The sequence below is a fragment of the Bactrocera tryoni genome, chromosome 4 (genome assembly GCF_016617805.1).
Source record: "Bactrocera tryoni isolate S06 chromosome 4, CSIRO_BtryS06_freeze2, whole genome shotgun sequence".
Lineage (NCBI taxonomy): Eukaryota > Metazoa > Arthropoda > Insecta > Diptera > Tephritidae > Bactrocera > Bactrocera tryoni.
The window spans coordinates 2,320,857-2,337,711 of record NC_052502.1 but is presented as its reverse complement, the minus strand read 5'-3'; the positions used below and the strand labels follow the sequence as shown (position 1 = coordinate 2,337,711).

At 38.8% G+C, this 16,855-nt stretch overlaps 2 protein-coding genes across 2 annotated transcripts in view; both read left to right on the top strand.

Moving 5' to 3' along the window:
* LOC120773959 (protein disconnected) overlaps positions 1-16,855 on the top strand; it is a 92,397-nt gene that overhangs the window by 14,797 nt on the left and 60,745 nt on the right. The gene's annotated exons all lie outside the window — the stretch shown is intronic.
* On the top strand, positions 5,145-5,984 carry LOC120773961. The gene has a single exon (XM_040103196.1). The coding sequence runs from the start codon at positions 5,230-5,232 to the stop codon at positions 5,827-5,829; it is 600 nt and encodes a 199-aa protein (XP_039959130.1). The 5' UTR covers positions 5,145-5,229; the 3' UTR covers positions 5,830-5,984.

Here is a 16,855-nt window from a genome sequence, read left to right as displayed (position 1 = left end):
AATTGAGGGTATCTTATTAATTGCAATTTTTACATCGACCAAGAGAACAATAAGGAGTTTGTTTTTACTATTTAAGGACCTGCGTTCATAAGGAATTGGTAATATTTATCTAAGTTGGATTAGATCTATACTTTTGCCTTAGGAGGCTAGATGAAGACACCGGATGGTCGGAACGGAGTAAGCATAATAAATTGTAGCTTGTTAATCCGTTAGTATACTCTGCATCACCTGTTGTGCACAATGTAGTGAAGAGTGGAGTGTTCGTTTTCCTTTGTGTTTATTGTTTCTGACTATCTTTTGTCAATAATGAACTCAAAAACTCTACAAAGTAGCATTATAAGGAAAGTTCTATGCCGCATATAGAAGCTTCGAATGAGATAGTGATATGGGAAGTTTTCATTTAGTGTGGTTGAGATAACTTAGTAAGATACCATAAGATTTTATGGTATTACTATATAAGGAAGTCAGGATCATCAAAACTGCAATCATTTCTCTGAGGTGTGATAGACCTATGACTGATCCAAAAGGAAGTGAATAATTAAACTCTAATTAAGTCGATTTGGATGTGGTTCCAGAATAAAAATAACAGAAAAAAATGTAATTTTCTTCCCAGTTAGAAAGAGTGAATGTTTAAGTACCTCGGCTAGTGCTCTGTATTTTCACTTGCATGGATCTGTGTTGATTAAGCGGAATGATAAATCAATAGTGTTAATAAGCAATTTCAATATAAGCTCCAATCTTCGGTAAATTTCGGTTTTAGTATTTTTAACGAATGCCTCGCAAACTAACGGTAAATCTCGTAGTAGTTTCTTTGTTTTGGAAAACAAATTATGAAAGAATCTTCACTTTGTTATTTTCCCTAATTTTTCACGATTTCTTTGCACTATGAACTTGCAAAGGATTGGGTGTGACGCGAATTCGTGATGGGTTCGTGACGCAGCAAATTTTTAGTTTAGTCATTGCTTGGCTACGAAAACTGGACAGTGATTTATAAGCCATACAACGCTCGTCTTTTTGCGACTGACATTTAATTAACTCCGTTAGGGAAGGAGTCAGACAAGTTTGCAGTAGACGGTACGATGACAAACGCTTTTAGTGGCATAGTAATGACAAAATGCCAGAAAGCTGGTGGCCAAGAACTGAATCGCTATCTCAGGCTAAGAAATAATGAAGCTCGAAGGCCTCTTATAGGTGGCCGCCATAGCGAGAAAGTTGAATTCATCACTAACACTCGGTGAGTGGTGGGTGTGAGTTCAGATAACAGCAAAAACCACCGGTATAGCGGTGGGTTCTGCTTTATATGCCTGGCGACACTTAACATTGATTGCTCCTGGAAAAGCGAGTTTCCGAAATATATATTCTCTGAATATTGAATATAGTATAAATCCGACGCTAATAAACAGAGGATATGCCAACATATGCTTGTGTGTGACTGCGGAAGGGAAGGGGTGCAGGTGGCTGAACGTTTTCCAATCCGAACTACGTGTTTGTTTTGTTAAAGTGAGCGGAAAAATTCTTTTCACCTTCCACGCAACCTGATATTTACAGACGAGCACAAAAGGCATTACTACATACAGATATCCATTGGTACAAGTGTATTAGGGTCTCCTTTGACATAACCTTACAGGATTAAATTCACTTAAAAATATTATTTCCTCATACCCTTGGCCATAAAGAAAACATTAAAGAATCTCAATCGCAACCGCATTTTCTTGCGCCAACAACTCTTAACAAAAAATCAGCGTACATGAATGCGGCTTTTCATGCGTGCTTCAGCCAATTTGATCCAGGTCCTCCGGCACCCCTTGACGGCGAAGGCACAAGCACGTGAAGCTTCGAACACACGTACTTATGTACATATGAAGTGAGCGTTCGTGTGCGTGAGTGTTTGCTCGAAAGGTTTACCCAAAGACTCAGAAGGTCCCCCGCCCTCCCCCAAACCGCGGACGCATCTGAAGCGCGCTGCCTTACATGATTTTCAACCTGCCCGTAGTGAACTTACGAATGTGAATGTGTCTCAGCCGCAAGCTTTGTGTGACCGGCCGCACAGTTTGAAGTTCCGAAACAAGTGAGCATTGCTGGTTCGCCACATTCAGGGAGTGTGTGAGTGAAGTTCTAGTGGAAGATTTAATGGCCTCTAGGCGTTTGTCGTTCAAATGTTAGTTTGCCATTGGTTCGGTGTGCATTTGCGGTTCCAATAATAGTCGAGATCTGTGGTAAGTGAGTGACTTTAAACTTTTATGAGATAAAGACATTCAGCGCCGCTGGGAAATTGCTAAACGTTTTCCAGTTGTAAGGAGGTGGGTCTTATGTTTTGTGTGCTCAGTAATCATAATGTTGGCAATTACCTTAATGTTTGGTGATATTGTCAGGTTTGTGAACTATTTATGGTTAATTTTGACTAATTAAATTCATTTTGGGAAGAATGTGCCCGAAAGCCAAATATTAAGATGCCGTTAAGTGTCTGCATGAGCCTTAATAAAATGGCATTTCATTTCCGTGGTATATAAAATTAAGTAAAGTCAGCCAGGTTCCTGCCAAGGAAGTTTTATCGGTGTGTAGATTTCATTTTAAGACAAGATGTCTATTAAATAAAATGGAAATTAAATAAAGGACTCATACATTCTTGAGATATTTCAACCATTTATTAGGATAATCATGAATTTAGATTGGTTTGACTTCAAATGAAAACCCTTAAGATTGATGCAGAAGCCTTGTTTAGGAGCCCGTTTTCTACTTTTTTTCATTCGTTCACAATTTTATATCAAATTTCGTTTTAACTTAACTTAATTGTTATTATCCGAGGCTGTTTGTGCTTCTTCATTGGTAGTGTTTTTTACTTAGCGGGTCCCAAACTCAGCGCACAACCCTGTGGAGGGGATGTTTCGTCTTCTCACTTTAGATCGCCTTCGATCGGATGTTTCCTGGCTACCCAGAGGATACTTGGTCACAGACCGCAAGTCGTGAGCTGCTTGAAGAATTGTTGTTATAGCATCGGTATAGTTAATCCTCAATTGTTGCATATGTATTTGTAATCGTTCATCTTTATTCTCTCGCGTGAGTCATGAAGATGAGCAAAATAACGTGGGCGTAACGTTATTCAGGCAGTTAGATAAATACTGATGACCGTGGGATTAGTAGCATAACGATTGAGTTCAGCATCTTCCTTCTCTAGATCCACTCTCGCCTAAACATAACCTTAATCTTATGAATTTGCTGGCCTTGTCTGCACCTGTCGTAATTAATGATTGGTGAATAATTCCTTTATCCATTGGTCGTTAGTCACACTCCAGAATGTGCAACATTTTCAAGTCGCGCTTATCGCTCACGCATTCCCAAAGAGCTCTTTAAATTGGTCCAGTTGTTTATTTATGAAAAGTAGACACGTCGCACATGTGTTGAGAGCACAAACAAAAACAAACAGAAAAGCAACAAGAGTGTAATCTATGTATGTACTTATGTAGAAAAATGCAAATTTTAATTATTTCAACAATTTTTTCACAGAAACGCGAACAAAGCGTCGAACAGACCAGAAACAGAAACGACAAAAATAATTATCAAAACATTTCAGGTGCGCATTGCGAGGTACAATGCAGGAGAAAGAGCCTGCATATTTAAAAAGGGTCTTCCTTGCAAACAACTCACTTTCTCACTCACTTTCCTTTTCATCTGGATATGTTTTCTTAGCTGCTTTTCGTGTTTACTTTTCAAAAGATTTCCCTTGGGGCGAAAGTTCAAAAATGTTGCCAAATTAATATGTCAAGCGAAAGAGTTGTAGCTGCTGCCTAATTATGCAGCACATTCAATTTTTGTTGTTCGCTGTTGTTGTTGTTGTTGTCGACTTTTAAGCTCCTTCAACGTTAGCGGCGTTGAAAGTTTCATACGCACTCCCGCAAGAGTTCAATGGGGACATTTTTTACCCCAAAGGCTAATATTAAATTAATGCAAATTACATAATTTCACTCGCCACCGCTGGCAAGAGGTAAACAAGAGCCAAGCAAAATAATGGATGTGTATTTAAAAATTATGAAAATGTTGCTTTTTAAATATTAAATACGTGAAGGGTGGAGTTTTATGAAAGTTAATGAAATAGTAAAAGGCATTTGTTCAAAAAATTCGGGCATGGAAGGTGACCCCAGTGCTTCATATATTTATTAGACCTGTCTCCATTCAGCGCTTTTATTACTGAAAACACTGCTTCCCAAAGACGCATAGATTTAACCATTTTCCATAATTAATTTTACACGGTTGACGAATCGAACGCGTACGCAAAAATGGCAACATATCACATATAGAATAAATTATATAATATAATACATATGTACATATGTATGTATATACATATGTACAAAGTCTGCTGTAATGAGTAAATCTTCCGAAACACATATTGGCAATACAATTAAAGGTCCACGCTGTCTACGAGGACTGCCAATGTGTTAAGAGTACGAAAGGGAGCAATTAAAATCGGCATACCCTGGAAAAGGTATGCATTTTGCTACCGTTTTTCTCCAATTATTTCGCTACCTAATAAAACAACAGAATTAATAGCGCCGACGAATCCGAAATAAAAAATTAGTCGTCGTAACACTTACAAACGCAAGTAAAAGACCATAAGTGTGCAAGTGTGTGTAACTGAGTAGTGAAATAAATGTAGCTGCGGCACCTTATGAGATCCTCGGCTCTCGATGAGGACACGACACGAATAATTGCTTTTGTTTTATGGCGAGTTCCGAGATTAATGGCGTAAAAGCTTTTTACTTGTAAATCTTACTAGGGGTGGTCTCTGCAAGTACACTTCCAAGCTGCAGGAATTAAGTGTTCGTGTGTTGTAAGTACTCCGTTAGGACATCGACCTTGACGATAGATAATGCTTCGCTGTATAGTTTCAGCTTCCATTCGGTTGTGTTGTGTTGAGGCTGCAGTAGAAGGAGGCGTCGGGCAGCTAATCATTGTCAAACTGAGTAAACTTTGTCCCATTACTGACTATTGTTTAAGCTCAGCTCCACTCCACCAAATCCACTTGAGACGAGAGTTGCCAAGTAATTTCCACCTTGAGTCTTGGGTACTAGTGAAAAAGTGAATAATCAAATAGCATGAAATTTGTTGTCACCAGTTTATATGAAAATTACAAAAAAAAAGTTTAAAGAAAAAATTCTTGTAATACACATATATACATAAGTTATCGTGGAAAATTAAAAAAAAAAATCAACGTACATATCTAAATTAAATATGCCGAAGGCTATAGAGGGAAAAGAAGTTTTGGAGGCGCTTGCCGAGTTTAAGGAGCCTGTGACCTTGGACGAAATCGTGCGCTACGTAGCAAAAGTTAGTTCGCAGTCGGAAGATAAAGTGAAGAAACTCGTCGAGGAGGTATTGAATGGTGGAGTACGGTACGGGTTTGTGCAGAAGCACAATGAGTTTTATTATCGAGTTTGCGACGCTGTTGATGCTATGGACGAGAGCTCCGAAATGGATGAGGATGACGAAGTCGATAGTGCGGAAAGCTTAGAGAGTATGGACAGTGGAGATGTACCCCCTGAACCGAAATCAAAAAAGGGAACAGAGTCAAGGCCAGCTAATGCACGCATGCCATCGCGAAAGGTGTCGAAATCCAAAAAAAATAATAAATACGAAAAGGATCGTAAAGATAAAAACACTAGGGATATTCTCAGCGATGAAGAAGAGGGAGAAGAAAACGTCTGCGACGAAAACCGACATAGACGGTCCCATAAGTGTAACAGCGACTGCAGCAGTTTCCACCGAAGACAGTCGGTTGACGACCATGGATATTTACGGGCCCGGAGTCGCTCGACTTCACGCCGTCGATAGAGCAGCGTTGTCCAGCAAGCGTTTGAGCGAAATCGCGCTAGGTCTTTTGTTGTCGTATGAGTTAAGTTAGTTTACCATACTAAAAATTGTCTGTGAAATGTAAAATTTATAGCGGAAAATAAAAAGGAAATGTGCCATTTGAATGATTAAACGAAGATATTTCTTGGTATATTTGACTTACAAAGTGAAACATCTGGCAACCCTAATGGAAAAACAATAACTCAGTTACGGGCGCCATTTCTCAGGTCTTTCTTTGCGCCGAAAGTTCTAATTACTGTTGGTGTGGATTTTTTCTTTTCACATTTGACAAATTTCCGGAGCATAAGAGTCTTCTGGGACATTTTCCATACTCCCGTTCATTTAACGCAAACACGAGGGGTCGACTGTAATGAGTGTAGGAGGTGGTCCTTCGCATAAAACACGCAAGTCTGAAATTTGGTTGGCGTGGCTTGCTTGTTAATGAGAATCAATGGACCCAGCGAGATTGTGACACACGACAAACAGAGCGGTTAGAGTGCACACTTCGAAACTTCCATGATAACAATGTGCTGAGGTGTTGTCGTAAATAGCGAAACAATGCACAAATAACGAGGCGGCTCAACGAACCTTTCAAGATTTATTTCTTTTTGTGCAAATTGAAGTTTGGTGCTCATCGGACGCGAATGCTACGTGTTTGTAGAGTGGTTGCCTGTGTGCACGAAACGCAACTCATACGTTGTCCATTACTGAAGACACAATAAAACAACCCGGCACAAAGGTGGGTGTTACTACAACGGCATTAAATAACATCGCTTGACATTTATGACCTTTTCCACCGTTATTTCTGATAGAACGAAACAACTATTCTTCGCAATGAGTGAAGACGCTTCGCATTTGGCTTAGTATGTGCGTGTAATTAAACTCCATAATTGTTCGGTAATGACTCGTCGCGTATGGAGAAGAGACACCAAATGCCTCAACAGCTGTTGTAACTCATGAGTATAAGCCAACTCAACCGATAACGTCATCTTAAATCGAAACTTTAATATCACTATGCCTGAGGTTATGTTTAAGCTATTTTGACCATTCATTCGAAACTCGATTTCGTCGTTTATATCTTAATGGACTTAACTAAAATTAGTACGTTGCTAAACACGGCATATATGGTGAAATGGCTTGTTTTTAGAGGCACAGAAATTCTAATAGCAAAAGCTCTTCAGTCATATGTAAGTAGTATATCTCTCCTAATGGTGCAGAGTCTTGGACGATGTCAACAACGGATGAGTCGACGTTGCGAGTTTTCGAGAGAAAAGTTCTGCGAAAGATTTATGTGGCGAATACCGCATTCGATGGAACGATGAGCTGTACGAGATATACGACGACATCGACATAGTTCAGCGAATTAAAAGACAGCGGCTACGCTGGCTAGGTCATGTTGTCCGGATGGACGAAAACACTCCAGCTCTGAAAATATTCGACGCAGTACCCGCCGTTGGAAGCAGAGGAAGAGGAAGACCTCCACTCCGTTGGAAGGACCAAGTGGAGAAGGACCTGGCTTCGCTTGGAATATCCAATTGGCGCCACGTAGCGAAAAGAAGAAACGACTGGCGCGCTGTTGTTAACTCGGCTATAATCGCTTAAGCGGTTTTTACGCCAATTAAGAAGAAGAAGATATCTCTCCTAAGGTATGATATTTTAACAAGGTAACCTAAGGTTTTATGCATTCGTAAATTTGAAGGATCAAAACTGAGGAAATACTTTCAGGCTTTGTCAAATCAATTTTCGTATTTTAATTAAAGGGTAGACTCACTTAGATTCTTTAATTTTGCTCCGCGTCCCAGATATTTATAATAACACCTCAAATGAGATATGCTTGTATGTGATAATACCGAAAAGGCTTAATTAAATTTATGCGGTATACTCGTATAAGGAAAATGCCGACCAAATAATCAGAAGTCATTATATTAGGGATGTGAGCTTTCATATTCACATTACATTATTTTAAAGAATAATTAATTTCAATAAAATGTCAAACAAAGAAATTCTGACGAAATTTAGCTTTTGGTAGTACTTAAGTATACTTTAATACTTATTTCAACGGGTAGTCGAAAAAGTCTTTTCGTATTTTGTCGTTGCAGTCGCACATCTCCAGTGCTACCAATCACATTGTGCCAAAGTATATAGTGTTGGAAAAGTGAGATTTTACGCTTCATTTAACCAAAAAAATTAAATTCGGGGAAGTTGTAAAAAATTTACAGCTGCTCAAAAATGTGTGGGAATGTGTTCGCTATATTTTGAAATTTGTGTATAAAAAAGTGGTGGCCACCTAAGCCACCAATGAAATTTGTGAAGTTTACGGAGACGATGCTGTATCAGTTCGTGTAGCACAACAATGGTTCGCTCACTTCCGTTCTGGAAATTTGGATGTGAAAGATACACTTCGCTCTGGTCGACCTATCTTTGAAAATTCGATGAAATTATTCTACATTTTACTGTCAACAACTGATGAGATTGAAGCAAGCAATCGGAAAAAACGGCCAGAACTGATCAACAGAAAGGGCTTCGTTTTTCATCAGAACAACGTTAGACCTCACACATCTTTGATGGCTCGACAAAAACTATGAGAGCTTGACTGGGAAGTTTTGATGCATCCACCATATAGCCCTGACCTTGCACAATCGGACTACCATTTCTTTCGGTCAATACAGAACTCCCTTAATGGAGTAAAGTTGGCTTCAAGAGAAGCCTGTGAAAATTACTTGTTGCAGTTTTTTGCCGAGAAACCAGAAAAGATTTACACTGATGGAATAATGTCTAGCGGAAAAATGGTTAAAAGTGGTCGAGCATAATGGTACATATTTGGTTCATAATATATAGAACCCCTATGTGCAATTTTATCTACAATACCAATCGCGCTTTCGGAACACGTATAGCAAGTTTTCACGCTATCTCAATTTTTACTCAACCATCAGTTGCAGAGATGTCATTCTGATCACTTATACATATATGTATATGTACATATGTATAGCATATTTACGTATATCTAGTGGCTTTAGGTGTTCCAAACAATAATAAAATGCTGCGAGAGTATTAAAACCACGACAGAAAGAGACCAAGATACTATTTGAACCTCAAACGACTCTCTTTTGCTTTTGTTGCGAACTCCGTCACAGAAGTGGTCCGTCCCTCGTAATTGTCACAAAACGAAATCGAAGATAAGCAAAGTTCTGCTTGCGGTCATATATCACCAAACTTCACTAAGAACATAACAAGCTTACGAGACGAATTATGTGTTTGATACAAAATTAAGTCTCAGTGCAAAAATGAGAACATAAATAATTAACAAACTTGCCCCGGAATGAATGATAAATTTCACAGCAACCAAATATAGTCAGCCAAACGCAGAAGTCAATAACAAAAGCAAAAGGTAGTTGGGAGATAAGTTCGTTTAATATTTATGTTCGCACCGTGTTTGGATCTATATACATATTCATATAGTGTATAAGTATGTATATGTACTATGCATCCCCCACACATTCAAATGCACACTCTTGTAGGAATGTATGTGTGAGAAATATGTGGCCAGTAGAGATTTCATGTAGTTCACCACCATCATACAATATATAGCTGAAGAAATTTTAAAGATGAAAACGGTTAAACCGAATGAGATTTAAGACAAAGACTGTCAGTTTTTCCTTCGATACAAATATTTGTGGAAAGCCAGTATTAAATCATCTTTAATCTAACGAAAGTTCTATTTACCAAATGCAATATCTTGACACAAGTAATGGTACTGTACACCCACGAACTAATACGAAGTTTTATAACGCTTTTGTCGAGTGTGTCTTGTGAGAAAGCCATAAAGAAATTTCGAATTCAATGTCGTCGATTTCCAAATGGAATATGTGGGAATGTCATAACATAATTAGAAAGAGATAGAGACTTATATAACCTGGTCAAAATATAGATGTCTTTTTGTTGATATTCTAGTTCTTTGTTAATAAGCTTCCGCATATCGCACACTTCCGACAGGGTTTCAATAACAGTAGACTTGCAAAGTCCTACTCTGTTTGTTTAGTTTGGCAATTCCGTATGTAGATGTAATTCATCAGTGATTTATGAAAAGCAAAACAATCTGGACATGGTAGAAAAATGCAAAAAGTCGACAAGAGTAATTTCTCATTTCACTTCGCATGGCAAACTGATAAGAGGCGTCGAGAGGAAACTAGCAGATGCATTAGACATTCGAGCACACGACTACATACGAATGTGTGTATGTACAAAAATATAGTTTCGTGTGGTTTACATGGAGGACATCGGTGTTTAATTCTTTGTGCTAAGGCTCATGCAGACACTTCCAATTATGCGATACACATATACACATACTTATGTATACACGCATGTGGAAGTGTAGTGAAGTATGACTAGACTACCGGGCATTATGACACATGACATTATTTAATTCCAGCGAACCCCACACGTCCACCGATATCTCTCGCCCTCTTAACGGTACATCATACATGCTGGTAGCCAAAAATCCAAATCAATAGTGACAAGTTCAATAGAGATTTATGACATCCACAACTAACGCAGAGGACCACGGCATACGCCAGGGAGTTGGCCGTGGCTACCAACTAAGTAACTAACCAGCAATTCCCCCAAAAACACAGTTCGCCATCGTAACTAGCTTTGGCGTTATCTTTATTATTTGCTTTCATAAATTCAAACACACACACATATGTATGTCCAGAGTATGTATGTATGTATGTCCATAAGTACATGCATTATGTATGATAGAAGTAACAAACTTCTTATTTACGTGCACCCGAGTTGTCCTCGGCAGGCCGGGGCGACATGTGTCGCTCGTTATATTTATGGCCACCACTTGACTTTATGATTGCCCCTCCACCGCAAGGAAAATCTGTGTGCATCATACACACAAATATACAAACTTACACATGTATGTGATGTACTGTCACCTAAATTCGTGGAAATGTACCCATTATTTAGACTATTCCAACAAATAGTCAACCCTGTGGTAAAAGTGAGCACTTTTTAGGCTAAAAATCATAAAAATGCTTACAAGTCTATTTATTTAATTTGTCGTTGAGTGATAAACAAAGTGGAAATATAGTACATATATGCATATTGTTTGTGAGCCCGCACCTGCGTATAACTACAAGTATAACAACTTGTATAGTATGTGGATGCGTTCGGACGGAAGGGAATCACTCAGTTCACTTCTCTGGTACACATCTGCTCTGCCAACTTGGAGTTTGTCGAAATGAATTATAGTGTCTAATGATATACCTACATATGTACAGGGTAGTCGAAAAAGTCGTTCCAGTGCTAGTCACTTTGCATTCATATTGTGTCATACCATATAGTGTTGGAAAGGTGAGATTTTAAGCTTCATTTAACCAAAAAAATGAAATTCGGGGAAGTTGAAAAAAAGTTACAGCTGTTTAAAAATGAGGGAAAATAATAAAGAAATTCGCTTTATTTTGAAATTTTTGCATACAAAAGGGAAGAATGCTACGCAAGCCACCGATGAAATTTGTGAAGTATAGCACAATGGTTGGTTCGCTTCCGTTCCTGAAAGGATTGACCAGGACCGTCACGTAAGCAGTCAAGACATCACTAAGGAACTTAACATTCATCTTCAAACGGTTTTAAACCATTTAAAAAAGGCTGGCTACAAAAAGAAGTTCGTTGTTTGGGTACCACATGAATTGTCTGCGAAAAATCGAAAAAAACGACCAAAACTGATCAATAGAAAGGGCTTCGTCTTCCATCAGGACAACGTTAGACCACACACATCTTTGATGACTCGGTAAAAACTGGGAGAGCTTGGGTGGGAAGTCTTGATGCATTCACCATATAGCCCTGACCTTGCACCATTGGACTACCAATTGTTTCGGTCAATGCAGAACTTCCTTAATGGAGTAAAGTTAGCTTCAAGAGAAGCCTGTGTAAATTACTTGTCGCATTTCTTCGTCGAGAAAACAGAAAAGCTTTACAATGATAGATTAATGTCTCTAGCGGGAAATTGGCAAAAAATGGTCGACCAAAATGGTACATATTTGGTTCATTAAAGTTCATTATAAATATAAAAAAAAATAAGTTAAAGTTTGATTAGAAATACGAAAAGACTTTTTCGACTATATATTGATCTCCTTTCTGATTGATAAGCTTCATGCTCGATTCGATCATACACTGCTTTGGCACTAAGTCAAGTGGTCATTGGGTATTATTATTGCCCACAGTGATGTCTCTCAGTAGGTATAGGTGGTAATTCTTACTATTGTGGACCCTAATCCTGGGAAAAACTCGTCTAACTTCGTATTCGTTATGAGTTTCATTATTCGGGTCCTTAAAATGTCTTTTGCAATAAGCGGGATTTCTTCTTCAATGGGAATAGGAAGCTAATATAATATAATACTTATTTAGATCCCGTTTTTACGCCGCACTATTAAGAACGTCAGCACCAAATAGTTAAGAGCTGTGAGTCAGAAATCATTCGTGTGATTTTACTGAAAATTTGCTTTATTCGGATTTATGAACGCAGAAATTTGCAAATGCATTGCGCGGACCTGTTACTCTTGAACCCAGCAAAAATCAATACATAGGTAGTATAATTTCTATCAACCCCTTGGAAACTTTTACCAGCATACGTGGTTACCGAACAAATATTGTCTTTCACCTGCCAATAAAATAAAAACATTTCATTAAGTCCACCCTATAAACGTTCACATTTTGCACAATTAGACGGTGAATAACGGTAAAAGCGCGCCAATGGAATGAACATCACATTGAAGGAACGGAGTTCGTTTCGAGAATCTACTTCCGTGCGCATTATCTACACAGTGGGCTCAGTACTGTTATCGAAGTATCGTTAAGAAATCGGAGCATTTGAGTTAGTTTTTTGCCGTAATTAATCCGAAATTAGCAGGGCTACCATGAATGTCTCCGAACTCATGAAAGCTTTTGGTTCAAGAATATTCAACCTAATACAACAACTTTATGTACTTCCTCGGAAGTTCAATGTTCTCTCCAAAAGCGCGATATTTATTCTGTGCAAAAATGATTATGAAGTTCCGAAACACTGTAAACTTTGTCCACATACCCCAGTATGTAAGTATGTATGTATGTATTGAAATTGAAATTGAAGATATGGTTGTTGGTGGTTTTATTTTGGTTTGGACAACTAATTAATGCCCATTTGAAATGGGCCAATAATTCACACCCAAGATGTCCATGTTCCCAGACTCTGTGCTTGGAGAACGCAAAAACCGATAGCGACAGCCTCTTCAAGCGGCATTAAGACAGGCGACACGCACTCGTTGCCCGACTCCCACTCACGCCACCCACGCCTCATTTATTGCATTCACTCAGGGCACATGTGTGCGTGAGATGACTCATTTAGTTGACGTACTCGTACGACACGCATCGTCCAGCTTCCGGTCAGCTCCACTATGAAAATGCCATTAGACATGCGATGAGGCTACGATGCAAAGTGGCCAACACCTCATTGAAAGGACATTCAGTGCCACCTAATCGACACAAACACATCATTAACGGTGAATTGTATGGGCGCGCTGTTGTCAAATGCGCAAACTACGTAAGCGGCGATGAGATGGTTTGCGAAGTGATGTGGGGAGGACCGCTTCGCTTGAATAAGCTGAATGGAGGAGGTGTTTGGCAGCTGATAAGAATTTCATGTCACATGATGCTGTTTGCACTTAAGCCGCTTTCATCTGCTTAATTGCTTTTCGATATATTCTTTCACTCCACCGACAGTTTCTTCAATTTGTGTCATTAGTTGTTGGCCAAGTATGTAGAAGTCCTTGTGATGCTTAACCGCAGTGTACCTTGAACGTTTGTCGTTGCGCTTTAGTTGATCCCACTCCAACTTGAATTTTTTATAAAAACTTTTCCTCGAATATCCTGTTGCAGGCCTACGCGTACACATTTCACTAAATCGTGCTTTGGTTGAGCGACGTCTTCTTTATTGGTGCTTAATGAGCCATTGTTCATTAGAGCTTTGTTTTCCAATAATGCGCCTTGACAGTCAATGAAGTGCGAATGCGCTCCATGTATACTAATGCACCGTTATGGCCTGCGTATTGGGTAACCAGAGAAAAATTGTTAGTTCCCACTTGCAAAAATCTAGTAATCAGTTTTAAACGTTCTAAAATCCCGACTTAAGATTCAATGATAATAATTTTATTTCAGAAACAAGCCCTGGCTGCTACTGCTTCTTCAGTATTCAAGTTTTTCATAGAGTAGAAAAGAAAACAAGAAAAAACGTTAACTTCGGCTGCGCCGAAGCTAATATATCCTTCACAGATTACATTGGTGCTTCAGATAATAATTTATACCAAATTTGGTGAAAATGAGCAGCTTCTTGAAGGGAAAATGACGTTTACGATGAACGATATCTTAAAAACTGAAGCACTAGTTCGTATATATACAGACAGACGGACGGATAGACAGACAGACGGACATGGCTAAATCGACTCAGCTCAACATACTGATCATTTATATATATACTGTATAGGGTCTCCGACGCTTCCTTCTGGGTGTTACAAACTTCGTGACAAACTTAATATACCCTGTTCATTGTATAAATATGAATCAACAAAAATTTGGTATGAAGTAATGAATATCGATGGTATTGCAGCGTGTAGATAGGTGCTCTTATACAACAACTCTTTTGTGAAAATACATGTTGATCAAAATAACATATCCCTAATTAAAGGCAAATGAGTGGTCAATTTACTTACATTTTTTTTTATACCCTGAACAGGGTACATTAAGTTTGCAGCGAAGTTTGTCTAGGTGTTACAGGAGCGTGGGAGATTTACAGGGTCTCCCACGCTCCTCTAAGTCTGTATAATGGCGAACTATTTCCTCAGCTTTGGTCGGAACTGCCGATATCGGACCACTATAGCATATATAGTTGCCATACAAACTGAGCGATACTTCATTCGCTTGGGGTACTAGGACATTGTTTATTTTAACTGTCCGACACGTTTCTGGTCTTAGCGAGAATGTAACATGCTTGCATTTTTGCTCATAATACCCTTGATGCTCTGATGGGGCCGCGAGAGTAGATGGTAATACGTTAATAGTTGTTGGAATGTCTGCTGTATATATTATGTACAGAATTGGGCCTAGCACGCTACCCTGTTCTTCTGTTCTGAAATTTGCTATTTAACTGTAAATTTCCTGTCTCTTAAATATTACTCCAAAGTTTTATGCAATTCGTAAGATAGAACGTTTTTGATTTTCCATAAAAGGCCTTCATGCCAGACCTTATCACCCCTTGAGCCACATCTAGACAAATAGTTGAACAGTACTCTCTGTGCTCGAACGCTTCGTTGGTAATTCTGTTTTCTTGCTCTACAGTGCCAGTTAGCACGAAAACCGAATTGGTGCGTTGGTATTAAGTATATTATTTTCGTGGAGGAAAGGAGTCATCTTTGATAGCAACACTTTTCCAAAAGTTTTAGAAATTCAGGGTAAGAAGCTTAGTAGAATAGAAACTCGTTAGCGGTATTGGGCAAAGTGGGCAACTTAAAGTTGTTCTTTGGGAAATTAGGTTGAAATACCTTTTCTCAATCGACAGCTGAAAGTTTAGCTTCGGTCCAACCGAAGTTAACGGCTTTTCTTGTTTCTATATTTTTCAAAGTGACCTAATTCCAAAGATGTGGCCAAAAGGTAGACAATTTTCATCCCTACTCGAATAAGAAATAACAGGACAAGCTTAAATAGAAATCATAGCAACTGAAATCCACTTGGCACAGAGAAGTCGGAAGATGAGCAACTGTTTATTGCGATATTGTTCACACTTAAATTTCATACTCTTCACATTTGTTACCTCATTTTGGCTTTTCCTTGGTCCTGAGACAGACGCCCTCGGTGCTTGCTATCATCAATTTCATGGTGCATATTTGGGTAATTTTTCATTTCCTTCCAAAAAATTAGTGACTACAACAATTTCTGTTGTTGTACATGACATGTCCAGTTACCAGTTACCAGTCGGCTTAGCTGTATCAAGGTCATCGAATAAATGACGGACAACATGACATTATCTCCGCATTAGCGCCAACCAAACGTTTACTCGATGTCAAATTAAGCGTCTCAAAGTTTTTTGACACATGTTTTCGGGGATGGCGATTGGAACTTTTTTATTAAATTACTGCAGTCAGCGGGAAAAAGGTCCACGGGCACACTCTTTACAAGCAAAATTGACATGTGCTTCTGTTAATCTTGGCGAAACTTTTCGGCACTTATGTACCCTTCATATGAGACTCAATTCACACTATCTTCGCGTGGACCCCAATGAGCAGTATGTACGGTATTTAGATGTGTACATGTGTATGTATGTATGTTTGAAAAGTAAGTCTAAACTTTTAATAAGAAATACTTTGATTTAAGCACGCACACACCCAGCGACAAGTATGTGGTATAAATATGAGCCGTATATCTTCGATATACATATGTATGTATGTGTAAATAAATATGTTGGTGTGTGGGTGTCCGAGTGGTATCATAAAGAAAAACACTTTGTTATCCTGCAACTTGAAATGAATTGGCGGACTAAAAGTCAATTGCGGTTATATTTATCAACAAAGCGAGTGCTCTCCGCGCTGTGTTGTTGTTATACTATGTAGCTTTCGAGTGCTTCCGTTGCCGTTCTTCAAATTGAAAAAGGCGGCTTGGCCTGGGGAAATCGTTAAGTGTATCGAAAATGGATATGGGTTCGAATACTCGACTTCGATACGAGCGAACATTGTTGGTTCCTAGTTGTTGTTTGTTGTTGTTTTCATTTTTATTTTCGCATTTTTTGTGGCCGCAAAGTGTGCAAAACGTTCGGCAATAAAAGTACACATTACAAGTGCCATAGCTGGTGTGTGTATGTGTGTTCGTGTGTGTGAAGGTGTTCGACTTAACTGATACAAATGCCTCCATGCCTATGCGTTCGCAATAAAATACATATGGTTTCCTGCATCGCAACGGGCATTCTCATGCATACTTATCA

Bases quoted from the DNA above. Each gene is read 5' to 3' on its own strand.
- LOC120773961 (XM_040103196.1), top strand. From the start codon at position 5,230: ATGCCGAAGGCTATAGAGGGAAAAGAAGTTTTGGAGGCGCTTGCCGAG.